The 27,201-nt window shown below is 43.7% G+C and overlaps 2 protein-coding genes across 10 annotated transcripts in view; one reads left to right on the top strand and one right to left on the bottom strand.

Annotated features, from left to right (window-relative positions):
- Nucleotides 1–19,271, top strand: part of LOC122554192 (ATP binding cassette subfamily A member 4b) — a 151,409-nt gene extending 132,138 nt beyond the window's left edge. For 4 of the 5 annotated variants that reach the window (XM_087990479.1, XM_087990478.1, XM_087990480.1 and 1 more), the window contains 9 exons: nucleotides 5,963–6,080; nucleotides 6,167–6,229; nucleotides 6,351–6,457; nucleotides 6,651–6,792; nucleotides 12,917–13,051; nucleotides 14,537–14,640; nucleotides 14,735–14,827; nucleotides 15,623–15,872; nucleotides 18,531–19,271. In XM_087990479.1, coding sequence (XP_087846605.1) covers nucleotides 5,963–6,080; nucleotides 6,167–6,229; nucleotides 6,351–6,457; nucleotides 6,651–6,792; nucleotides 12,917–13,051; nucleotides 14,537–14,640; nucleotides 14,735–14,827; nucleotides 15,623–15,872; nucleotides 18,531–18,704 — 1,186 coding nt within the window. In that variant the 3' untranslated portion in view covers nucleotides 18,705–19,271. Of the gene's footprint in view, nucleotides 1–5,962; nucleotides 6,081–6,166; nucleotides 6,230–6,350; nucleotides 6,458–6,650; nucleotides 6,793–12,916; nucleotides 13,052–14,536; nucleotides 14,641–14,734; nucleotides 14,828–15,622; nucleotides 15,873–18,530 lie in introns of those variants that run through there. The other variant, XR_015758111.1, reaches the window with a different exon arrangement.
- Nucleotides 19,272–24,626: 5,355 nt separating this feature from the next.
- Nucleotides 24,627–27,201, bottom strand: part of LOC122554191 (very-long-chain enoyl-CoA reductase-like) — a 94,842-nt gene continuing 92,267 nt past the window's right edge. For all 5 annotated transcript variants that reach the window (XM_043698837.2, XM_087990474.1, XM_087990476.1 and 2 more), the window contains 3 exons: nucleotides 26,897–26,985; nucleotides 25,558–25,603; nucleotides 24,627–25,439 (listed from right to left, as the gene is read on the bottom strand). In XM_043698837.2, the coding sequence (XP_043554772.1) occupies nucleotides 25,312–25,439; nucleotides 25,558–25,603; nucleotides 26,897–26,985 (263 nt within the window). In that variant the 3' untranslated portion in view covers nucleotides 24,627–25,311. The remainder of the gene's footprint in view (nucleotides 25,440–25,557; nucleotides 25,604–26,896; nucleotides 26,986–27,201) is intronic.

Genomic DNA, 27,201 nt, shown 5'->3' with positions numbered 1-27,201 from the left:
TACTATTCCTGCTTTTCAAGCAACATATTTACTCTGTAAAGAATTTAGGATGTTGCCAGGGTTGGAGGGTTTGAGCTATAGGGAGAGGCTGAATTGGCTGGGGCTGTTTTCCCTGGAGTGTCGGTGGCTGAGGGGTGACCTTATAGAGGTTTACAAAATTATGAAAGTTGTGTATAGGGTGAATAATCAAGGTCTTTTCCCCAGGGTAAGGAGTTCAAAACTAGAGGGCCAAGGTTTAAAGTGAGAGGGGAAAGATTTAAAAGTGACCTAAGGGGCAACCTTTTTATGCAGAGAGTGGTATGGAATGGAGTGCCAGAGGAAATGGTGGAGGCTGGTACAATTACAACTTTTAAAAGGCATCTGGATGGGTACATGAATAGGAAGGTTTTGGCCAAGTGCTGGCAAATGGGACTGAATTAATTTAGGATATCTGGCTGGCATGGACGTGTCGGACCAAAGAGTCTGTTTTCTTGCTGTACATCTCTATGACTCTCTGACTCTTACAACAGCAATTTGGAGTTACGAATCTCACATTCTAATCACTGTCCATTGGCAGGAATCATTTCTACCTCTTCTTTTCATTACTTTTATGATTAGCTTCACAATTTGTGCCCTTTTTTACCATCTTTCTGTTCAATTAAAATAATGTCTTACTTAACCAGACGTTATCGTGATGAAAACCTCTCCCAGGTTACTCCCTGACGTTTGCAACCAAATGTGCAACTCCTGCATCATGACTGGAACAATTCATTAATCAGGAATTCCAAAGAATGTATGCTGTCCCTTTACAATTTATTTAAATCTTTTCTACCATGGATTATAGATCAAAATAAATACTTTTGTCAAACACTTCTTAAAGTTTTATTGAGAACTATATTGTGATTTTCAGGTGTCTCTTTTTCATTCTCATTATTACATTTACATTCGGTGATGGAGTCATTTAATAACAATATCTTTATTTGTGTGGATATGGGCTATTTGGACTGGCACAAAAGCAGAATTGGAATAATTCATTGATATCCTCAGTGATTAATGACCATCCATTAAACTTAAACCTATAACAAACGGAAAGAATTAATTTTCAATCAGTACAGATATCGGTTAGGAACAAAACCTTTTTCTCAAAATAATTGACAAGCATCTAGATCGAAGCAAAGATCATCTTAAACATACTTTACACAAACTGGTGAGGTCCTGTGTATGCAAAGGCGTGAAGAGTTTAACCCATTATCACCCTTCTTACTGCATCATGGATCTCAAATTTAATTTTAACAACTGACAGTGTTCAATACAAAAGCATTTATTACATTCTTTCCCCATGTTTCAGCAATAAACCAGAAATTCCACATTAATTTGCAAGGATTTCATTAGCTCTGTGATTTTTAAAAGTTTCCTGGCTCCTAGTGAGCTGTGTCTTTATTGACAGGTTTAAAGCACAGCAGGCCAGGCAGCATCCGAGGAGCAGGAGAATCGATGTTTCGGGCATAAGCCCTTCTTCAGGAAACGTCGATGCCCGAAACATCGATTCTCCTGCTTCTCGGATGCTGCCTGGCCTGCTGTGTTTTTCCAGCACCACATGTTTCAACTCTGGTCTCCAGCATCTGCAGTCCTCACTTTCTCCAGGTTTAAAGGATAGACCAGATCTAAAAGTTGAAGTTCTAAATCGGAGAAAGGCCAATTTTGACGGTATTAGGCAAGGAGTTTCGAAAGCTGATTGGGGTCAGATGTTCGCAGGTAAAGGTACAGCTGGAAAATGGGAAGCCTTCAGAAATTAGATAATGAGAATCCAGAGAAAGTATATTCCCGTTAGGATGAAAGGAAAGGCTGGTAGATGCAGGGAATGCTGGTTGACTAAAGATATTGAGGGTTTGGATAAGAAAAAGAAGGAAGCATATGTAAAGTATAGACAGGATAGATCAAGTGAATTCTTAGAAGAGTATAAAGGCAGTAGGAGTATACTTAAGAGAGAAATCAGGAGGGCAAAAAGGGGGCATGAGATAGCTTTGGCAAATAGAATTAAGGAGAATCCAAAGGTGTTTTACAAATACATTAGGACAAAAGGGTAACTAGGGAGAGAATAGGGCCCCTCAAAGATCAGTAAAGCAGCCTTTGTGTGGAGCCGCAGAAAATGGGGGGGGGAGGGGAGTTTAAATGAGTATTTTGCATCAGTACTTACTGTGGAAAAGGATATGGAAGATATAGACTGTAGGGAAATAGATGGTGACATCTTGCAAAATGTCCAGATTACAGAGGAGGAAGTGCTGGATGTCTTGAAACAAGTAAAGGTGGATAAATCCCCAGGACCTGATCAGGTGTACCCTAGAACTCTGTGGGAAGCTAGAGAAGTGATTGCTGGGTCTCTTGCTGAGATATTCGTATAATCGATAGTCATAAGTGAGGTGTCAGAAGACTGGAGGTTGGCTAATGTGGTGCCACTGTTTAAGAAGGGTAATAAGGACAAGCCAGGGAACTATAGACCAGTGAACCTGACCTCAGTGGTGGGCAACATGTTGGAGGGAATCCTGAGGGACAGGATGTACATGTATTTGGAAAGGCAGGGCCTGATTAAGGATAGTCAACATGGCTTTGTGCGTGGGAAATCATGTCTCACAAACTTGATTGAGTTTTTGGAAGAAGTAACAAAGAAGATTGATGAGGGCAGAGCGGTAGATGTGATCTATACGGATGTCAGTAAGGGTTTGACAAGGTTCCCCCTGGGAGACTGATTAGCAAGGTTAGATCTCATGGAATACAGGGAGAACTAGCCATTTGGATACAGAACTGGCTCAAAGGTAGAAGACAGAGGGTGGTGGTGGAGGGTTGTTTTCCAGACTGGAGGCCTGTGACCAGTGGAGTGCCACAAGGATCGGTGCTGGGTCCTCTACTTTTTGTCATTTACATAAATGATTTGGATGTGAGCATAAGAGGTACAGTTAGTAAGTTTGCAGATGACACCAAAATTGGAGGTGCAGTGGACAGTGAAGAGGGTTACCTCAGATTACAACAGGATCTTGACCAGATGGGCCAATGGGCTGAGAAGTGGCAGATGGAGTTTAATTCAGATAAATGTGAGGTGCTGCATTTTGGGAAAGCAAATCTTAGCAGGACTTATACACTTAATGGTAAGGTCCTAGGGAGTGTTGCTGAACAAAGAGACCTTGGAGTGCAGGTTCATAGCTCCTTGAAAGTACAGTTGCAGGTAAATAGGATAGTGAAGAAGGCGTTTGGTATGCTTTCCTTTATTGGGCAGAGTATTGAGTACAGGAGTTGGAGGTCATGTTGCGGATGTACAGGACATTGGCTAGGCCACTGTTGGAATATTGCATGCAATTCTGGTCTCCTTCCAATCAGAAAGATGTTGTGAAACTTGAAAGAGTTCAGAAAAGATTTACAAAGATGTTGCCAGGGTTGGAGTATTTCAGCTATAGGGTGAGGCTGAACAGGCTGGGGCTGTTTTCCCTGGAGCGTCGGAGGCTGAGAGGTTTACAAAATTATGAGGGGCATGGATAGGGTAAATAGACAAAGTCTTTTCCCTGGGGTCGGGGAGACCAGAACTAGAGGGCGTAGGTTTAGGGTGAGAGGGGAAAGATACAAAAGAGACCTAAGGGGCAATGTTTTCATGCAGAGGGTGGTACATGTATGGAATGAGCTGCCAGAGGAAGTGGTGGAAGTTGGTACAATTGCAACATTGAATAGGAAGGGTTTGGAGGGATATGGGCTGGGAGCTGGTAGGTGAGGCTAGATTGGGTTGGGATATCTGGTCGGCATGGACGGGTTGGACCGAAGGGTCTGTTTCCATGCTGTACATCTCTATGACTCTATGACTCTATAAAACTGTTTTCTCCCCTTTGCAGCCTCCCTCTTCATCCCCACTTGAAGCAACCCTCTCCTCCGACTCCCCTCTTGCAGCCTCCTTTCTTATACCTCTCCTTCAGCACTCGACTTCACTCCATCTTCCTGGGAGCTTCCTTCTCCCCTCAGCAGATGGCTGTGTGCTCACAGGTGCACATCAATGCTCACTATGAGCCTCTCAGTAAAAAAACCGAGTGAACTAGCCAGTGACTCGACAACTGCTCCTCATAGAATCACAGAAAGAGTTATGGGCCAGAGGGAAACTCTTCAGCCCAATGTGACTGAACCTTCTCTATCATCAAGTTCAGCTCTATTATCTAGTGCAAGTCTCCTGCCTTTTCTCCAAATACCTGCACACCATGACTATACAAAAGCCAGCCAGTGCCCTCAGTTGAACCTACCTCCATCACATTGCCGGACAGTACATGCCATATCCTGAACACTGGCTGTATGACAAAGGTTTTCTCACATCATCTTGCTTTGTTTGCACCTCACTTTAAATCTATGCCCTATCATTTTTCTTTCTTTGATGAGGAGGCACAGCTCATCTGTGCAACCCAAACCGCTTACGACTTTGAAAACCTCAACCAGATCTCTTCTTAGCCTTCTTCTGTCCAGGCCCAACGGTCCAAATTCTTCAATCTGTCTTCATAAATGAGGTTTCTCAAACCTGGAATCATTCCAGTAGATCACTTCTGCTCTTGTACCAATGTGTTCATATCTTTCCTATGATGTGCTCCCACAACTGTACATATTGTTCCAGCTGAAGGTACTGTCACTTCTATTTATGGGGGTGGCTTTTCTTTGATTGGTCACCCAAACATTTAATTTGTCGGAGTGTCCTAGGGCTTTCAGGAATGTACTTTAAGTGCTTCTTTGAGGTTATGGAAACTGAATGATATTAGTTCTGGGGGTTTTAAAGCAGTGCAGGGGAAGTCTTGAGACACAATGGGTAAAGTCTTGGCCCTAGGCCAGAATCTTGGTCCAAATCAAGTTCTATTCCAGAAATGTATGGCAAAGGAAGGTGCAGTCTTAATCAACAAGACAGATAGATTATTGACTTACAAGTCCTTCCAACATATGCCAATGGAGGCAGTAAAAGTGGGAGAGATTCCTGATCAGCCCTTCATTGTCGCTATCTGTGACTTCAGGCTACAGCACACTTATAAAAATGTGCCACAGCACCCTGGACTCCCTGAGTGAACTGTAATGCACCAGCACCAAAGCATTGGAGAAAATTGTAATCCTTGAGCATTACAAATGCACATGTGACAACCGCCCAAGGTCCTTCATCAGCAGAATCAGAAAGAAAATGAGCATTGAGCTGAGGAAGGAAAGATTGGGAGAGGCAATTTTTAAGGACACTCTTACAGGAGTTTGGGGAAGTGAGCAGCAGTTGTGATTAGGTTAGAAATCCCAGAGCTGAGGGAGTTGAAGACACATTCACCACTGATGGAGTGATAAAACTTAAGGATGCATGAAAGACTTGAGCTGAACAAAGTGGACAGTTGTTGGTTGGAGGAGGTTATAGAAATAAGGAGAGAATAGGCCACGGGGGGGGGAAGGATTTAATCACAATGACTAAAAATATTTACATTGGAGGTACAGAAGCAGGAGACAACAGGTTAGCAAAGGTAGGAGTTATGATGAGTGCAAAATGGTGCAGGATTAGATCTGAAAGCTAATGGAGTACCATTGGCCGAAACCTGTTGGATAAATAGGTTTCAATTCTGGAACAATGCAAAGTTGGTTGTCACCTGTTGTTTTTACAATCAGTCCCTTAGTACATGATTTAATTTTAACTGTAATTGTTTTCAATAGCTCTGTTACTTCCCTAACTTGACAGCTAACATTCTGCTGAAAAGTTGATATAGTCAACATTTATGTCTTCAGTTTAACGAATAATTGTTGATACTGTCTTACAATTTGTTTAATAACCAATGCATCCAGCATTGATGGAATCTTCAAACAACACGATTCATCTTACAATTACACACTGGTGACTCATCTTTCAGCTGTCTGCCACACGTGACATTAATCTGGGTCCAATCAACAACTTAATCAGCCATTGCAGCAGCACCAATGCTGAATCTCTTCCTACTTGTTACAGGCCAACAATCCTCAGCAATTTACCTGCCATTGAAGAGGATGACGATGTAGCTAAGGAACGTGAAAGAATTCAGGGTACGGGCAAACATGACATTCTGAAATTAAAGGAACTGACTAAAGTGAGTGGAACCCAGAAGGTCTATTATTGTGGATTTCTGTAAGGTAGGTTAACAGATTGAACTAATGTGGAATTTTGTTCCTCCAGTACTACTCAGGGAGAAACAGGCCAGCTGTGGATAGAATCAGTGTTGGTGTGCGACCAGGAGAGGTATGTTCATTCTTCAAAGATACACATTAACAACCAAAGATTTTCATTGGCTTTCTCAGTTGACTTGGTTCATTAAATAGGATGACAAAATGTAAACGTGTATTTTTCTTCTGTACTTTAGTGCTTTGGGCTGTTGGGTGTCAATGGTGCTGGAAAGACGACTACCTTCAAAATGCTTACAGGTGATATAGACCCGACCTCAGGTGAAGCTTCAGTAGCAGGTTACAGGTATACTGCAGCATTAGCTAAACCAAACACTCACTGGCACCATTATAAAGTAAATTTTGATATTTCTTGACAAGTTTCAGCCAAGAAAAATCACTCTTCTTTTGAATCTTTGCTAAAAATGCAACAATGCCCCACCGCTGATGATGCAGCTTTGTCTTAAAACTCAGTTGCTTTGTTTTCTGAATCTTCCCAGCATTCTCACCCATATTGACGATGTCCACCAGAACATGGGATACTGCCCTCAGTTTGACGCTATCGATGACTTGCTCACAGGTCGTGAACACCTTTTATTGTACGCAAGGCTACGCGGTGTTCCAGAGGACGAGATTGAGCAGGTAAATCAACCCATGAGTATGTTTTGCGATTTAGGTCGGACCTGGGATTGAAAGCAGCACGTCAAGAGAAGAGGGGGTTTCCGATAATGTTTCATCGAATTCAAAAATCCTCAAATACTGAGTACCGAGGATAACGATCTCAGATAAATGTTCCACGTTGTGCCAAAGAGATTCCCAGGCAGAAACAATATAGAGTACAGAAATAGTCAAGAACTTTGTCACATGACACAAGTATAATTAGTTGACTGCCTCTGTAGTATTCATTCATTTATACAGAGAGAGGGAAACTTCTTTAAAGAATGTCTTTACCATAGTAAAGCACACAAAGATGTTTTTGCTGGAACAATATCTAACAAAACCTGACACTGGGGCCAGAATGGGAGTTGTTCAGACAGATAACCAAAACTTAGTCAAAGAGGCACATTTTGAGGAGAGTTACGGGAGAGAGGTAAAGAAGCAGAGACATTTAGACAGAGGGTATTCCAGAGTTCAGGGACTAGGCAGCTGAAGATGAGACCACCAGTGGGAGAGTGATTAAATTGAGGGCAGTATTTGAGGAGTGCAGATACTTCTTTCAGTTGTGGGGCTGCAGGAGGTCACAGGGACGGGGGACATACAACACGATGAAGAGATTTGAAGTGCTGGATCAAGTTTTGAATGAAGTAATACAAAATAAATGAAAGCAGTACTTTATGCTGCTTAAGTGATTTTGACAAAATCCAGTAGTTTCACATTAAAGTCATTGTGAAGAACTTCAAAATTCTTTCAACTCTACCGATGCTACCGAGTATGGTGTGATCTGAACAAATACAGCTCAAAATAAATGCAAAACAAATCTTAGATTTCAGCCCTGGCATTGATTCTAAACTGTTAAAATGCAAGGAATTTTATCCAGAAATTAATTATATTCACACTAGGGACCTATTTTTACCATTTCACACTTAAATTTACATCCATTTTACATCTCTGGTTCTCTTTCACTCCTATCAGTAACCTCGTTACCTTTAGCATTGAGCCTCCACACCACCTGTTCCCCTTGCTCCTTCTCCACCTCTGTCAAAAGTATAAAAAATATCATTTTCCAATCCCTTTCAGTTCTGAAAAGCAGTCCTACCAGATTCAAAATATTAATTGTTTCTCTCTCCAAAATCCTGCTTTACCTGTTGAGTTTCTCCAACAGTTTTTATGTTTTTTACAGAATTCCAGCATCTGCAGAATTTTATTTTTTCTAAATGTACAATGTTCAAAGTTCTTCTTTAGAACCTTAAATTGAAAATTACTTTAGGTTTGAAGGCTGCAGAAATTATTTCATATATTGTAGTTACAGAATATTCAACGTATCATTTGCAACATCACTTCATGCCTGCACGCTCTCCTTCTCCCTTTCACTCCCTCAATCAGGAGTCATAGAGTCATACAGTGTGGAAACAGACCCTTTGGCCCAACCTGTCCATGCCAACCAGGTTTTTAAACTGTACTAGTCCCATTTGCCTACAATTGGCCCACATCCTACTAAACCTTTCCTATCCATATACCTGCCATTTATCTTTTAAATGTTGTTATTGTACTTCCTCTGACAGATAATTCCATATAAGCACCGCCCTCTGTGTGGTAAAAGTTGTCCGTCAGGTCCCTTTTAAATTTTTCCCCTCTCAACTTAAACCTCTACCCTCTAGTTTGAACTCCCCAACCCTGAGGAAGAGACCTTGGCTATTCACCTCATCTATACCCTTCATGATTTTTTATAAACCTCTATAAGGTCACCCCTCAGCTTCCTTGAAAGTGCCGTGATAGGTAGACAGTGTGGTGAAGAAGACATTTGGTACCCTTGCCTTCACCAATCAGAGTATTGAGTATACATCATACTACAGATGTACAAAACATTGGTAAGGCCACACTTGGAGTCTCAATGCCTCATTAATTGTAAGGAACCAAGTCTATGCAAGTTCCCTTAATTCCTAAACCACCTTGTTTCTGGTATAACCTTTAAACAAAGGATGTATCAAAGTAACTGCAGCAAGCAAAACATTTTGTAAAATGTATTGCTAAGTGTGCATTTTTGAGAAGCACATAAAAGAGGGTTTTACAGCTGTAGTTCTTGACATACTTCCATAGCTTTTTCCATTTATTCAGCATTGGAGAGTTAGTGGAGATCAGTCTCTCAGGCCTTGTAACACCACTGCCAAAACAAATAAGGAGTTGACGTATCAACATCACTATTCAAGTGGTAAAAGGTCCCAAGCTGTTTTAGTGAAATTACTTTCACCACAATAGAAATTCACTTGTCTTGAGCAGATTAAAACTAAATGTTTGAAAAGTAGAAAACTGCAGATGATCGAAATCTGAAATGAAAATAAAAACAAAAACAAAGAACTGAGGATGCTGGAAGTCTGAAACACACACAGTAAGTGTTGGAATAACTCAGCAGGTCTGCTGGCCTCTGTAGAGAGAGAAGCAGGATTAATGTTTTGAATCCAATGACCTTTTGTTAGAAAGAGCCTGTCAAAGGGCTACTGGACTCAGAACATTAACTCTGCTTCTCCCTTTACAGATGCTGCCAGACCAACGCTGGAAATACTCAGCTGGTTAAGCAGTATCTGTACAGAGAGAAAGAGAACTGGTTAACATTTGAATCTGTGACCTTGTGTCGGAACTGGGAAAAGTTAGCAATGTAATTGAGGAAGAGGTGAGTCGGACAAGAAAAAAAGGAAAATTCATGAATGGGTAGAAATGGGGCATATTCAATGGCAGAAGATGTAACCATCCAGAGCAAAACAGAAAGGAACAGGGAAAGATGGGTTGTGAGCAGGTGTGCTCCTGACTGATAGCAAAACTCAGAAAAACAGGGGGGGTCAGGACTGGCAGTTAAACCTCCATGGTTTTTCAACTTATCGAAAAGACAGAGAGGTGGGCAGAGGGGGTGGGGTTGCCTTGTTAGTTAAGAACAAAATTAAATCTATGGTATTGAATGACATAGCGTCGGATGATGTGGAATCTGTGTGGGTGGAATTGAGGAACCACAAAGGCAAAAAAAACATAATTGGAGTTGTGTATAGACCTCCTAACAGTGGTCAGGACCAGGGACGCAACATGTACCGGGAAATAGAGAAGGCATGTCAGAAAGGCAAGGTTACATTGATCATGGGAGACTTCAATAGGCAGGTGGACTGGGTAAATAATGTTGCTAGTGGATCTAAAGAAAGGGAATTCATGGAATGCTTACAGGATGGCTTTTTGGAACAGCTTGTCATGGAGCCCACAAGAGAGCAGGCTATTCTGGACCTAGTGCTTTGCAATGAACCAGACTCTATAAAAGATCTTAAAGTAAGGGAACCCTTAGGAAGTAGCGACCATAATATGGTAGAGTTCAGTCTGGAGTTTGAAAGGGAGAAGGCAAAATCGGATGTAATGGTGTTACAGTTGAATAAAGGTAATTATGAGGGCATGAGAGAGGAACTGACTAAAATAGACTGGAAGCAGAGGCTAACTGGGAAGACAGTAAAGCAAAAATGGCAGGAGTTTGTAGGTATAATTGAGGACACTGTACAGAGGTTCATTCCCAAGAAAAGAAAGATTAACTGGGGAGGGACTAGACAACCTTGGCTGACAAAGGAAGTCAGGAAATGTATTAAAGAAAAAGAGAGATCCTATAAAGTGGCTAAGAACAGTGGGAAATCAGAAGATTGGGAAGGATACAAAAGCAAACAGAGGATAACAAAGAGTGTAATAAGAAATGAGAGGATCAAATATGAAGGTAGGCTAGCCAGTAATATTAGAAATAATAGTAAAAGTTTCTTTCAGTACATAAGAAACAAACGACAGGCAAAAGTAAACATTGGGCCACTTCAAACTGATGCAGGAAGCCTAGTGATGGGAGATAAGGAAATAGCAGGAAAACTTAACAAGTACTTTGCATCAGTTTTCACAGTGGAAGACATGAGCAATATCCCAAAAATTAAAGGGTGTCACGGGGCTGAGTTGAGTATGGTTGCCATTATGAAAGAGATAGTGCTAGAAAAGTTAAAAAGTCTTAAAATTGATAAATCTCCTGGCCCCGATGGGATACACCCTAGAGTTCTGAGAGAGGTGGCTGAGGAAATAGCAGTGGCATTGGTTGAGATCTTTCAAGAGTCACTGGAGTCAGGAAAGGTCCCGGATGATTGGAAGATGGCTGTTGTAACCCCCTTGTTCAAGAAAGGATCAAGGCAAAAGATGGAAAATTATAGGCCAATCAGCTTAACCTCGGTTGTTGGTAAAATTCTAGAATCCATCATTAAGGATGAGGTTTCTAAATTCTTGGAGGAGCAGAGTCTGATTAGAACAAGTCAACATGGATTTAGTAAAGGGAGGTCATGCCTGACAAACCTGTTGGAATTTTTTGAAGAGGTAACAAGTAGGTTAGACCAGGGAAACCCAGTGGATGTGGTCTATCTAGACTTTCAAAAGGCCTTTGATAAGGTGCCACACGGGAGGCTGCTGAGCAAGGTGAGGGCCCATGGTGTTCGAGGTGAGCTGCTGGGATGGATTGAGGATTGGCTGTCTAACAGAAGGCAGAGAGTTGGGATAAAAGGTTCTTTTTCAGAATGGCAGCCGGTGACGAGCGGTGTCCCACAGGGTTCAGTGCTGGGGCCACAGCTGTTCGCATTAAATATTAATGATTTGGATGAGGGAACCGGGGGCATTCTAGCGAAGTTTGCCGATGATACGAAGTTAGGTGGACAGGCAGGTAGTACTAAGGAAGTGGGGAGGCTACAGAAGGATCTAGACAGGTTGGGAGAGTGGTCCAGGAAATGGCTGATGGAATTTAACGTGAGCAAGTGCGAGGTCTTGCACTTTGGCAAAAAGAATAAAAGCATAGACTACTTTCTAAATGGTGAGAAAATTAATAAAGCCAAAGCACAAAGGGATCTGGGAGTGCTAATCGAGGATTCTCTAAAGGTAAACATGCAGGTTGAGTCCGTGATTAAGAAAGCGAATGCAATGTTGTCTCTTATCTCAAGAGGGTTGGAATATAAAAGCAGAGATGTACTACTAAGACTTTATAAAGCTCTGGTTAGGCCCCATTTGGAGTACTGTGTCCAGTTTTGGTCCCCACACCTCAGGAAGGACATACTGGCACTGGAACGTGTCAGCGGAGATTCACACGGATGATCCCTGGAATGACAGGTCTAACATATGAGGAACGGCTGAGGATACTGGGATTGTATTCGTTGGAGTTTAGAAGATTAAGGGGAGACTTAATAGAGACGTACAAAATAATACATGGCTTGGAAAAGGTGGATGCTAGGAAATTGTTTCCGTTAAACGAGGAGACTAGGACCCGTGGACACAGCCTTAGAATTAGAGGGGGTCATTTCAGAACAGAAATGCGGAGACATTTCTTTAGCCAGAGAGTGGTGGGCCTGTGGAATTCATTGCCACGGAGTGCAGTGGAAGCCGGGACGCTAAATGTCTTCAAGGCCGAGATTGATAGATTCTTGTTGTCTAGAGGAATTAAGGGCTACGGGGAGAACGCTGGTAAATGGAGCTGAAATGCGCATCAGCCACGATTGAATGGTGGAGTGGACTCGATGGGCCGAATGGCCTTACTTCCACTCCTATGTCTTATGGTCTTATGGTCTAACTGAACCACTTAAGCAAATAGTATGGGCACCAATATGATGCTCTGAAATTGTTGAACTCTGTTGAGTCTAAAAAGCAATAAAATTGAAGAGTGAGGTGCTGTTCCTCTGCTTGCATCACTGATTACGACAGTAAACTGAGGACAGAGATGGCAGTGTATGTAGAGAATTAAAGTGAAACCAGAAAGTCCAGGTCATGAGAGCAGTCTGAAAGGAGGCATTCTGTAAAGTGGTCACCCAATCTGCATTTGCTCATCCCTATGTAGGGGAGACCAATGCATGTACTTGACTAGATTGAAAGGAAGTACAGATAGTTCACCTGGAAGAAGAGTTTGGGGCCTTGGACATTGAGGGAAGATCAAGCTGCCCAGATCACAAACAGAATGTGTTCTTTCCACTGCAAAATATTCAAGTCTGAGAGTCAATGGATGTTCCCCAGAAGTGAGCAGCTGACAGAACCACTGGTATTTTGGTGCTAAATTTCTGTCAATTCCCACTTGCAGGTTGCCAACTGGGGAATTGAAAAGCTGGATCTTGCAGAGTATGCTAATCAGATGGCTGGCACATACAGCGGAGGGAACAAACGCAAACTCTCCACTGCCATCGCCCTCATCGGCTGCCCTCCAGTTGTCTTGCTGGTAAGTGGCCTTGTCCTTTTGACTCCCAACCCAGCAGCTTTTCTGAACTGCGTCATGAATGACACTGGGCCTGAATGCTCAGGAGGAATTCCAAATTATTGCACGATGTCAGTATGCCTATGTCAAAGAAATAGAATCGCACCACGCCAGTTCAGTATCTGACATGAGGGGATTTAGGAGAAACTGACTTCCACCAGCAAGAACCAGAGGACACTGATGTCAGGTGATAAGCAAAGGAACCCAAAGGGAAAGGAAGAGAATTTTTATTCAGTGTCGTGCTGTGATCTGGGATATGCTGACTAATAAAGTGATGATACCAGATTCACTTTGAGTTTTCAAAAGAAAACTACATACTTGACCTCTATTCTGGTCAATATCTTGCACATATTTGGAAATTAGAAATCATTTCAACAATATCCTTTAAAATTCTGGGCCACCACATTGATGGCTGAGTCCTTACTCAACATTTGATGAAGCCCAAGTGACCTTGAACTTTACTAAAGCATTTGTCAAGGTCCCTCATGGTAGGTTGGTCCAGATGATTAAGTCACATAGGATTCACAATGAATTGGTAAGTTGGATATAAAATTGACTTGGTCATAGAGGGTGGAGGGGTGATTGGAGGTCTGTGATCAGTAGTGTTCCACAAGTATCAGTACTGAAACATCTGATGTTTGTAATTCAAATGATTTGGATGAAAATGTCAGTCATCTGACTAATAAGCTTGCAGGTGAGGAGTTGTGGATAATGAGGAAGGTTGTCAAAGGATGCAGATCAGGATATAAATCTGTTAGAAAGTTGCGCAGAGAAATGGCAGATGGAGTTTAATGTCACATGTGTGAAGTGATGCATTTTGGGAGGTCAAATGCAAGAGGAAAGTATACAGTAAATGGCATGACCCTTAGGAGCATTGATGTACAGAGGGATCTTGGGGTATAAATCCAAAGTTTCCTGAAAGTGGCAACACAAGTGAAGAAGGTGGTAAAGAAAGCATATGGCATGCTTGCCTTCATCAGTCAGAGCGCTGAGTATGAGAGTTGGCAAGTCATGTATAAAATTTTAGTCAGGCCACATTTGGAGTATTGTGTACAGTTCTGGTCACCACAATACAGGAAGGTTGAGGAGGCTTTGGACTGGGTGCAGAACAGGTTTACCAGGATGTTACGTGGATTGGAGCATATTAGCTATAAGGAGAGGTCAGACAAACTTAGATTGTTTGTGCAAGAGCATTGGAGGCTGATGGTAACCTAACAGAAGAATAAAATTATGAGAAGCATGGATTCTTGAAGTCTTTTTCCCAGAGTGGAAATGTCAAATACCAGGGAGCATAGGTTTAAGGTGAAAGAGAATAATTTACAGGAGATGTGGGATGAAGTTTTATACAGAAGGTGACAGGTACCTGTAACGCTAATCAGATCATGATTGAATTATGAGCCATTACCTGTGGCATGGTTATATTTCTAAGGCATTTAATGTGTTCTTTAGGATGAACCAACTACAGGGATGGATCCAAAATCTCGCCGGTTCCTCTGGAATTGTCTCCTCAGTGTTATCCGAGAAGGAAGAGCTGTAGTGTTGACCTCACACAGGTGAGTGAACAGTTTTGCAATCTCTTTTTAAATTTAAATGAATTCCTTGCACTGGAGGTCCAGAAGTAACCATTTTCTTCTGCTGACTTTACAGTATGGAAGAATGTGAAGCACTCTGCACGAGATTGGCCATCATGGTGAATGGGCAGTTCAAGTGCCTGGGTACCATACAGCACCTCAAGTACAAGTAGGTCCAAGGTTGTTGCCAGCATTTCCCAGTTGTGCTGCTACCTCTCAGACTTTGTGTTACAAGGATGGGCTTTAACAAGCTGTAAGTTCTTGGGGTAAACTTGCATTGAAACTGAACATAGTACAGTACAGGCTCTTCGGCCCTCAATGTTTTGCCAACCTTTCATCCTACTCTAACTTTAGACTAACCTACATACCCTTCATTTTACTATCTTCCATGTGCCTAGCCAAGAGTCACTTAAAATGACCCTATTGTATCTGACTCTCCTACCACCACTGGCAGTTCATTCCACGCACCCACCGCTCTCTGTGTAACTGTTTCTAATTTTCCTTCAGTTTATTTTAATGGGTGGAAAATCACATGCAGTTTGTGCTTGTGAAATGGACATTGACAAACTCTCCAACTCTAACCCTAGGGAGGGAAACCCACCTGTGAATTCAAATAGTTAATGTTGTTCAAATCTGTATTTATGGCAACTGTCAGATATCAGTCTGTGCTTGAGATCCAATTCTTGTAGTTATTGTTAGAGGAGAGTGAATAGTGTTAAAGTAATGCCATCACAATCTAATGGATACTTGACCTATTTCACAAGAATGCCAGACGAATACAATTGAGGAAGGTCATTCCATCCTTCCTAATTCCTCTGCATTAATTTTGAGTTGGGGAGATTAGTTTTTTATGAATTCTTAGAGCAGTACTTTTCCTTTAATGGGTTGCATCTCACTCATTGATTGAATGAATATCATATTGTGGGAAAGTGCTTTCTAAACTGATTCATCTCTCGTTCATCAGGTTTGGTGACGGCTATGTAGTGACTTTGAAGATTAAAGGGACTCAGCCAGGAGCTTCACCTGACCTGAATCCAGCTGAAGAATTCTTCAAAAGCAACTTCCCTGACAGCTTGCAAATAGAGAGACATCACAACATGATCCAGTATCAGCTGTCTTCATCATCATTATCCAAAATCTTCCAGTTACTCATCTCCAACAAAGAGCAGCTGAAGATAGATGAATACTCAGTCTCACAAACAACTTTAGACCAGGTAATGGAAAGAATACATCAAGTGCTGCACATCAAAACTCAATGTCTTTTTGCTCTTTTGAGCTTTCATCATCATGATTTTTCTGATTAAGCCACCCTCCTTTTAAAGAGATCCAGTGGAGAGCTTCCAACTCACTATTAACATCCAAGAATTCCTTGTTATAGGAGGAAATACCAGCAAACTTTCAGTTCAGCTTCCATTAAACACTGCATCCTGTTTTGGAAAAGCAAGGAAAAAGAGCAAAGGGAGTTTGCCATGTTTAAGTTGACAGAGAGCAAACATAACAACTAGCAACCTACGTGCCCACAGTTAAAAGCAACTCCTGTATCCCAACAACAGGACTGTTGCATTAGTATTGATTTATGATATTTATATTGGGGAGACGGGCCGCCTACTTGCGGAGCGTTTCAAATATATTGGGGAGACGGGCCGCCTACTTGCGGAGCGTTTCAAAACATCTACTACAAACCAACCGACTCCCACAGCTACCTGGACTACACCTCCTCCCATCCTGCCCCCTGTAAAAACGCCATCCCATTCTCCCAATTCCTTCGTCTCCGCCGCATCTGCTCCCAGGAGGACCAGTTCCAAAAACGCACATCCCAGATGGCCTCCTTCTTCAAGGACCGCAATTTCCCCCCCGACGTGGTCGACGATGCCCTCCACCACATCTCTTCCACTTCCCGATCCTCCGCCCTTGAACCCCGCCCCTCCAACCGCCACCAGGACAGAACCCCACTGGTCCTCACCTACCACCCCACCAATCTCCATGTACAGCGCATCATCCGCCGCCATTTCCACCACCTCCAAACAGACCCCACCACCAAGGATATATTTCCCTCCCCTCCCCTATCAGCATTCCGTAAAGACCACTCCCTCCGTGACTCCCTCGTCAGATCCACACCCCCCACCAACCCAACCTCCACTCCCGGCACCTTCCCCTGCAACCGCAGGAGGTGCAAGACTTGCGCCCACACCTCCCCCCTCACCTCCCTCCAAGGCCCCAAAGGAAACTTCCATATCCGCCACAGATTCACCTGTACCTCCACACATATCATCTATTGCATCCTTTGCACCCGATGTGGCCTCCTCTATATTGGGGAGACAGGCCGCCTACTTGCGGAGCGTTTCAGGGAACACCTCTGGGACACCCGGACCAACCAACCCAACCACCCTGTAGCTCAACATTTCAATTCCCCCTCCCACTCCACCAAGGATATGCAGGTCTTTGGACTCCTCCATCGTCAGACCACAGCAAAACGACGGTTGGAGGAAGAACGCCTCATCTTCCGGCTAGGAACCCTCCAACCACAAGGGATGAACTCGGATTTCACCAGTTTCCTCATTTCCCCTCCCCCCACCCTGTCTCAGTCAAATCCATCAAATTCAGCACCGCCTTCCTAACCTGCAATCTTCTTCCCGACCTCTCCGCCCCCACCCCAGTCTGACCTATCACCCTCACCTTGACCTCTTTCCACCTATCACATTTCCGACACCCCTCCCCCAAGTCCCTCCTCCCTATCTTTTATCTTAGCCTGCTGGACCAACTTTCCTCATTCCTGAAGAAGGGCTAATGCCCGAAACGTCGATTCTCCTGTTCCCTAGATGCTGCCTGACCTGCTGCGCTTTTCCAGCAACACATTTCCATCATTGATTTATGATACTCTCAGCTCTTGAACCTGACATTTGTTTGCCCTATGAAACATACTGGAAGTGGTGCTAATGGACCCTTGTGTCTGCTGTTTAGCTGCAGTCCTTTATTAGTTTCTTTAGTTTGACTTTTCATTCTCTCACATTTCAGATATCTACAGGGGATGCCAATCTTACCATAACACAGTAGCTCAAGCAAATTGTTCCCATAGCCAACAGCTTTCTACTTCACTAATTAGAGAATAAATTAATGCCTAATTATTTGTGCAGATTAGTCAATATTCTCAATACTCATTGAGTACACAACACATTCTGACTGGACAATATTTACCCCTCAATTGGTCACAAAAGACACATTATTTGATCTTTATCAAATTGCTGCGTGTGGAAGTTGGCCATGTTGAACCTGATTGCCATGTTTCTGAAATTACAGCAATGGCTGCCCGTCAAATCTATTTCACTGGCTGAGAAGCTCAATGAGACATCATTGGTTGTCAAAGGCACTATATAAGTGCAATATGGTTTTGTATTTCAGAGTTCCCTAAAGATCCATCCTTGACTTCTCTTTTCCTGTGTTCCAAAGCTGCTGCTTGCTGTCACTATCCACAGGCATAACACTACAGTGACATCCAACTGTCTCCCTCCATTATATTTCTCCATCTCTTTGCTTCCTCTAATCTCTTAAGATTATTCACCTGATATCCAGCCCTGAATAATCCCTAATTTCTGCCAGTCAACATTAGGATGGCCAAATCTGACACCATCAGCCCCTTTACCACAAACTATAGCCTCTCGCCACCCCAAATTCCTACTTTCATCTCTTATCTACATTTTCCCTCGTGCTCCATGCGGGTCACTTTTTTGTGCATTAAAAATACTCTATGTTAATAAAAAGGTTGATTTTTCAAATAAAGGTTAACCAATTGAGTTATACCTTAGACTCAAATGTTTATATGCAATTGGCTTGATGTTGTTACCAGAGTTAATGCTCAGTTTGTCTTTGTGCAGGTATTTGTGAACTTTGCCAAACAACAGACAGCTGAGGATGACAATCTTGCTCTCCATCCACGTGCTGCTGGGGCCAGGAGGGAAGTAAAGGTATCCCCAGCTAAAGTGGAACCCAGTCAACCGAATACTACCAGCACTTCCAAGACTGTGTTAAATAACGAGAAGAAATCCTGAGGAAGTGCCAACAAAAACAGCAATAAGCAGACTGTACTACATGGACTAAATCACAAATCTTCTGACTGTGACATTTCTCCTCAGGGTGGTTACAATAACACTGACCCCCACCATGTCTGACAAGTCAATATGTAGTAATGCCACTATAATTACAGCAAACTGCAACACCAACTTTAAAGACATGCAGATTAAGAACCAGCCCTAATCATATCTGAGGTCATGCATATGTCTAACTCTAAAGGAAAATCCGTTGTCACCGAGTGAGATAGCTATAAATTGAGCATGGCTGAGACCATCTCTCTCAGTCATAACTTAGAAAGCCTGCTGAGGAATTCATATTAATGTTGTACATTCCCCCTAACCTGCAGCATGCACACATGTATATTTATATACACATACACGTATAGAAATTAAACCTTTATGTACTAAATCCCTGTTTCCTACATTCATTGTTATACAACATCTTCAAATGTGGATTGCTGTATGAATTTAATATGAAATGCATTTGGAAATCTGTAATGACAGTGCAACATTTTCTAGACTTAAATAAAGAAACAAGGGGGAAGATTTCTGCAGTGGGCTCCTTATTAAATCCTTTTCATAAATAAGAAGTTAACAACGTTACTCTAGCTAAGACAGTTGAAATCTTCCCCCAGAGTTCCATTTTGATATGAGTTCTCAACAGTTGTGTAAAGTTCGCTCCTGCATTGTGTGATCCCATGAGCAAAGTAAAAGCAAACACAGTGTCTCCTGTACATAGTGGATAACCTGTGCTCTGAACTTCACATTATTCTAAGATTCTGCCCAACAGTGGCCTGAGATAAATCAGCACCAGCATAAGCCTCATCATCTGTTAGAAGGTAATTTAAAATGCATTTTAGATGTTGAATGATACTTAAAATGGGGCAAAAATATTATAGATTTAAAACAACAAAATAATTGAAGTTTTAACTCCGGTGACAGTGAATATAGTCACCTGACACTGTCAGCTACAGTTCATAAACCAAAGAACTCTGCTCCTGTTTCAAACCCTCCTTTCTCTCTCCTACAGGAACACACCCATATTTTTACTTCTTGAATTTTCAGTTCTCAATACAACATTTTTCACTTTGAAAAAGTTGTCAGGATACACGAAACAATAAAAACTTGGAAATTTGCAGGAATGTTGCTCAGACTGCATGCACTCTGCTACACACTCAACCACTGAGTAGATAACTGTTAATGATATGCGTCAAAAAGTGTGGTGCTGGAAAAGCACAGCAGGTCAGGCAGCATCCGAAGAGCAGGAGAGATGACGTTTTGAGCATAAGCTCTTCATCAGGCCACATTCCTGATGAAGGGCTTATGTTCAAACATCGACTCTCCTGCTCCTCAGATGCTGCCTGACTGGCTATGCTTTTCCAGCACCACACTTTTGACTCTGATCTCCAGCATCTGCAGTCCTCACTTTCTCCCTGTTAATGATATGCCTTTGGCAAAAGAAAAAAGAACATTAAACAATAAATTGTCAGAGTTATTACATACCTGAATGTCTGAAATTGCAAAGTTGGAGCTTTTGTTTTATCGTGCCCAGACAGGAAATGTTGAAGTGATCAGAAATTTCAACACAATCGCCAAAACTGACCATTTATTATGATGACAAATATGGCTTGACTATTAGCATGTTCAAACCCCAATGAAAAATTTCTTATGCATTCAATTCATAAACACATCAGGAAATGCTCACCAAATGTGCAGAGTGCAGCTTTCTATTGACAGGGCTGTATGATATAAAAGGAGAAAGTGAGGTCTGCAGATGCTGGAGATCAGAGCTGGAAATGTGTTGCTGGAAAAGCGCAGCAGGTCAGCCAGCATCCAGGGAACAGGAGAATCGACGTTTCAGGCATAAGCCTTTCTTCAGGAATGGGGAAAGTTTGTCCAGCAGGCTAAGATAAAAGATAGGGAGGAGGGACTTGGGAGAGGGGCGTCGGAAATGTGATAGGTGGAAAGAGGTCAAGGTGAGGGTGATAGGTCAGACTGGGGTGGGGGCGGAGAGGTCGGGAAGAAGATCGCAGGTTAGGAAGACGGTGCTGAATTTGATGGATTTGACTGAGACAGGGTGGGGGGAGGGGAAATGAGGAAACTGGTGAAATCCGAGTTCATCCCTTGTGGTTGGAGGGTTCCTAGCCGGAAGATGAGGCGTTCTTCCTCCAACCGTCGTTTTGTTGTGGTCTGACGATGGAGGAGTCCAAAGACCTGCATATCCTTGGTGGAGTGGGAGGGGGAATTGAAATGTTGAGCTACAGGGTGGTTGGGTTGGTTGGTCCGGGTGTCCCAGAGGTGTTCGCTGAAACACTCCGCAAGTAGCCGGCCTGTCTCCCCAATATAGAGGAGGCCACATCGGGTGCAGAGGATGCAATAGATGATATGCGTGGAGGTGCAGGTGAATCTGTGGCGGATATGGAAGTTTCCTTTGGGGCCTTGGAGGGAGGTGAGGGGGGAGGTGTGGGCGCAAGTCTTGCACCTCCTGCGGTTGCAGGGGAAGGTGCCGGGAGTGGAGGTTGGGTTGGTGGGGGGTGTGGATCTGACGAGGGAGTCACGGAGGGAGTGGTCTTTACGGAATGCTGATAGGGGAGGGGAGGGGAATATATCCTTGGTGGTGGGGTCCGTTTGGAGGTAGCGGAAATGACGGCGGATGATGCGCTGTACATGGAGATTGGTGGGGTGGTAGGTGAGGACCAGTGGGGTTCTGTCCTGGTGGCGGTTGGAGGGGCGGGGTTCAAGGGCGGAGGAGCGGGAAGTGGAAGAGATGCGGTGGAGGGCATCGTCGACCACGTCGGGGGGGAAATTGCGGTCCTTGAAGAAGGAGGCCATCTGTGTTGTGCGTTTTTGGAACTGGTCCTCCTGGGAGCAGATGCGGCGGAGTCGAAGGAATTGGGAGAATGGGATGGTGTTTTTACAGGGGGCAGGATGGGAGGAGGTGTAGTCCAGGTAGCTGTGGGAGTCGGTCGGTTTGTAGTAGATGTCCGTGTTGATTCGGTCGCCTGAGATGGAAATAGAAAGGTCGAGGAAGGGGAGGGAGGAATCTGAGACTGTCCAGTTAAATTTGAGGTCGGGGTGGAAAGTGTTGGTAAAGTGGATGAACTGTTCAACCTCCTTGGGGGAGCACGAGGTAGCGCCGATACAGTCATCGATGTAGCGGAGGAAAAGGTGGGGGGTGGGGCCAGTGTAGTTGCGGAAGATGGATTGTTCCACATATCCTACGAAGAGGCAGGCATAGCTGGGGCCCATGCGGGTGCCCATGGCTACTCCTTTCGTTTGGAGGAAGTGGGAGGATTGGAAGGAGAAGTTGTTCAGGGTGAGGACCAGTTCAGTCAGTCGAAGGAGGGTGTCAGTGGAAGGGTACTGGTCGGTACGGCGGGAAAGAAAGAAGCGGAGGGCTTTGAGTCCTTCATGATGGGGGATGGAGGTGTACAGGGACTGGATGTCCATGGTGAAAATAAGGCGTTGGGGACCGGGGAAGCGAAAATCATGGAGCAGGTGGAGGGCATGGGTGGTGTCCCGAACGTAGGTGGGGAGTTCTTGGACTAAGGGGGACAGGACCGTGTCGAGGTATGCAGAGATGAGTTCGGTGGGGCAGGAGCAGGCGGAGACAATGGGTCGGCCGGGGCAGTCAGGTTTGTGGATTTTGGGCAGGAGGTAGAAGCGGGAGGTGCGGGGTTGTGGGACTATGAGGTTGGAGACGGTGGATGGGAGATCACCCGAGGTGATGAGGTTATGGACGGTCTGGGAGATGATGGTTTGGTGGTGGGGGGTGGGGTCCTGGTCAAGGGGGCAGTAGGAGGAGGTATCTGCGAGCTGGCGTTTGGCCTCAGCGGTGTAGAGGTCGGTGCGCCAAACTACTACCGCGCCTCCCTTGTCTGCTGGTTTGATAGTGAGGTTGGGGTTGCAACGGAGTGAGTGGAGGGCTGCACGTTCCGAGGGTGAGAGGTTGGAGTGGGTGAGTGGGGTGGGGGAGTTCAGGTGGCGGTTAATATCGCGGCGGCAGTTGGCTATGAAGAGGTCGAGGGCAGGTAGGAGGCCAGCACGGGGTGTCCAGGTGGATGGGGTGTGTTGGAGGCGGGAGAAGGGGTCATCAGAGGGTGGGCGGGAGTCTTGGTTAAAGAAGTAGACACGGAGGCGAAGGCGGCGGAAGAATTGTTCGATGTCACGCCGCGTGTTGAATTCATTAATCCGGGAGCGTAGGGGAATGAAGGTGAGGCCCGGCTGAACTACTCCTTTCAATGGATACAACACTACTTCCAGCACTGGCAGGGAAATGGATGGGAAAATACCAGCAGATCTAATCCTTACATTAGCCATTACGTGAAGGTAAATAGAATTATTTCAACAAATAGTTTACACCTGCATGTTGGATGAATTGAATCCCTACAGTGTGGATACAGGCCCGTCAGCCCAAAAAGTCCACACCAACCCTCCGAAGAGTAACCCACCCAGTCCCATTCCCCTACATTTACCCTGTCTAAGGCACCTAACTCACACATCCCTGAACACTATGGTCAATTTAGCACAACCAATTCACCCAACCTGCAAATCTTTTGACTGTGGAAGGAAACCAGAGCAAACCCATACAGACATGGGGAAATTGTGCAAACTCCACACAGACAGTCACCCGAGACTGGAATCAAACCCAGGTCCCTGGCGCTGTGAGCCACTGAGCCACCATTCTGCCCTATGCTTTTACTTTATACTATAAGTACTAACAACCAAAGGCCTGAACAAGTGATTCTAAAATTGCTGACTGACCATTCCTGAAAGGATATTATTAAATTGAAGAGGGTTCAGAAAAGATTTACCAGGATGTTTTCAGGAGTGCCCTCTAATTGTGAAAGTATGCCCTCTGGTCTCCCATGAGGGGTAACATTCTCTCAGCATTTATTCTGTAAAGTCTCTATATATTGCTATGAGTACTATATACACCCAACAGTCTTCATTATAAATTGTTCACAATGTGGATATATCCACCTGACATTCTGCCCCAAACACTCTCATAAATAGCATTACATAGCACTTTTCCACCACTACTTGACTCTGACCTCCAGCATCTACAATCCTCACTTTCTCCTAATTCATTATCAGGTACGAGGCACCAAAATCTGATGGACTTTCAGTTATTACTGATACATTTAAATACGGGACACAAAATACTGGAAAAGATCAACTCCCAAAGTCAGCTGACTTCTTTTATGGATTGGCAGCACTCCTCTGTCTCATGGAAAAACAAAAGTAACATTCCAGATTGATGTAAATCAATACCCTTTCCTGAAACCTATCCAAAGAGATATCATCATCATCATCAGATAGAAATCTTCTAGAAATTACAGCTAAAGGGAATCTTACAGTCTGTTGAAAATCCTTTACTTTACAAGGCGTAGCTCAACTTTAAAGCGTTGAAACCATCGGAGGAAACTGCCATACGATTAGATTATTAGATTATATTACAGCGTGGAAACAGGCCCTTCGGCCCAACAAGTCCACACCGACCTGCCGAAGCGCAACCCACCCATGCCCCTACATTTCCCCTTACCTAACACTACGGGCAATTTAGCATGGTCAATTCACCTGACCTGCACATCTTTGCACTGTGGGAGGAAACCGGAGCACCCGGAGGAAACCCACGCAGACACGGGGAGAACGTGCAAACTCCACACAGTCAGTCGCCTGAGGAGGGCATTGAACCCGGGTCTCAGGGGCTGTGAGGCAGCAGTGCTACCACTGGAAAACAAAGATCATCAGCTAAAAAAAAATTTATCAGAGCAAACTACCTTTGCCTGTAGCTAGTTTTTGTATGCATGAGTATACATGTCAAGTGTGTATGGAGGAGATGCCATGTTTAGTTTAGTCGTACATGTGAAAATAAATAACTTTATTCATAAACTCACAAAAGCTTGCTGCTGAACTTTAATTGGGCTATACATATCAAGGGTAAGAAAAGGCACACCTGTTTCATCACAAAACATATGGATCATACTGGCAGTACAGGAACATGTAAACTCTGTCTGTCACATGGGCCATCACTCAAGAGGAACTCTAGAACATCACTTATTTCACCCTTTATGTAGTACATTTTTATTTGAAAATAAAGCATTTCAGCTATAAATTTGTATTTGGCAACAGACAGTATTAGCAAATGATTTGCAAAGTAACACACACAGGCTGCCCTTTGGTGTCAAAACAAAGCCTTGAAAACCGTGGATTCTTCCCAGTACACTTAGTCAACAGCAAGCATGCTTAGCAGACAGTACACTATCAATAAAAGTTTGAGAAGTGATTGAACTTTTGAGTATTCTAGTAAGGCAAAGTTAATGTAAGATATTGAGGAAGGATCAATGTAGTTTCTAACGTAAACCATGAGGAATAATAAAATAATCAACCTCCAATGAGTTGGGCCACAGGCAGTGATGAGTCAGTAACGTGGACATGAGCATTTCAGGTTGGCAGTTCCATGCTGAAGGTTGACATGCACTGAAGACCCTGGTGTATTTGACAGTACATAGATAACAATGAGGATTTCTCCCAAGGCAGCTTTGTCCCTTTTGGTGCCGGGTAGCCTCAGATCTGCTCTACATTACAACAAAAAAGGAATAATTGGCATGCGGAGGGTGGGGTAGTCTTTAAACTCCTTCAGGTACATATGGTGTTTGCCTTTCGCCCAAACAGTCATTTGGAAGAAACCAATCAGGGTAAAGAGACCGACTGAAAAGCAAAGTGAAGAAAAAAGGTTAAAGGACAATTGGATACGTGCATTTAGAAACCTGTTTATCTGTACTTGCATCGAGTAGGAGATTTAAATAACTACAACATTTTTTCTTACCTGGAAGACACTGTGTCATTATAGTAAAACCAATCCAGGATCCTACCTACAGATGAACAAGCAAAGTGAGATGAGATGGCTTGACTCAAGACTATCGACTAGTTTGGGTCCTTGTTTTTAATAGAGTGGGTGCACAGTTCAAAATGCACTTTTCCAAATACAAAGTTGCACCCCTGTTCAACACACTCAATCTTAGTCAGTTACATGGGTATTATAGAAATGCTATAAACCGGGTTTGACAGCAGGATTCTTTAATCAAGTCACAACCAGAAACAGAAAGAGACAGTACGATTTGAGCAACTGTATTGAGCATAGCAGTTGGGAGGTCATGCAGTGGCTGTACAGGACATTAGTTAGGCCACTTTTGGAAAACTGTATCCAATTCTGGCCTCCCTGCTATAGGAAAGATGTTGTGAAACTTAAAAGGGTTCAGAACACATTTGCAAGGATGTTGCCAGGCTTGGAGGATTTGGGCTATAGGGAGACGCTGAATAGGCTGGGGCTACTTTCCCTGGAGTGTCGGAGGATGAGAGGTGACCATATAGAGGTTTATAAAACCATGAGGGGCATGTGTTGGTGACCTTATAGAGGTTTATAAAATTATGAGGGGCATGGAGAGGATAAATAGACAAAGTCTTTTCCCTGGGGTGGGGGGAGTCCAGAACTGGACAGCATAAGTTTAGGGTGAGAGGGGAATGATATAAAAGAGACCTAAGGGGCAACTTTTTATGCAGAGGGTGGTACGCGTATGGAATGAGCTGCCAGAGGAAGTGGTGGAGGCTGGTTCAATTACAATATTTAAAAGGCATCTGGATGGGTATATTAGTATAAATGGTTTAGAGGGACATCGACCAAATGCTGGCAAATGGAACTAGATTAATGCAGAATATCTGGTCAGCATGGATGAGTAGGACTGAAGGGTCTGTTTCTGTACTGTACATCTCTATGACTCTATCCCAGCACAGGCCACATTACAGAAGGTGCAACAAGACAGGCAGACAATTAGGTTCATTCAGCTGACTCTCATAACCAAAATGAAAAATGGGGAGAGAGGTGGCGGACTGGAATTCTCCCGTTTCCCAACGTGACGGGTAGACTGGTGGGGTGAGTGGATTATACAACTCCCTGGACAGGTCACATTATGACAGTTCATCAGACAGATCCTCTCTGCCTGCCTAGGTCTATACCTAAAGTCAGCCTGTCAATGGAATTTCTTCACCATTGTATGTGTTGAATCAAACCACTGGTGTGAGGGGCCTCCACCCCAGAGATGCCTGTTGATTTAGCACAGCTTCTACCTTAGTGATAAGTGGGTGAGTGCTCCCAACTGCGAACATACCTCATAGGTGTAATTGGGGCAGGACACAAAGAAAAAGAGCCAAGTGAAAGGATTCTTTGTTGGGTAAGGAATCTTACGCATCTTGGATCCTGTGGAGGAGAAACAATAGGCATTGGTTCATTATAAATAAACGATAACATAAGGGATTGAGAGGAGATGATCTTCTAGTGGTCTTATCACTGGACTGTTGGTCCAGCAACCCAGGGTTCTGGGAACCGGGGTTCAAATCCCACCATGGCAGATGGTGGAATTTGAATTCAGTAATAATTTATAATTGAGAGTCTAATGATGACCATGAATCCATT

This window comes from Chiloscyllium plagiosum, unplaced genomic scaffold, assembly GCF_037043375.1.
Source record: "Chiloscyllium plagiosum isolate Xiang-an unplaced genomic scaffold, Cpla_swu_hap1 HiC_scaffold_9, whole genome shotgun sequence".
In the NCBI taxonomy this organism is placed as follows: Eukaryota; Metazoa; Chordata; class Chondrichthyes; order Orectolobiformes; family Hemiscylliidae; genus Chiloscyllium; species Chiloscyllium plagiosum.
Note: the sequence above shows the minus strand (reverse complement) of the source record. Positions and strands in the feature narration are given on the sequence as shown.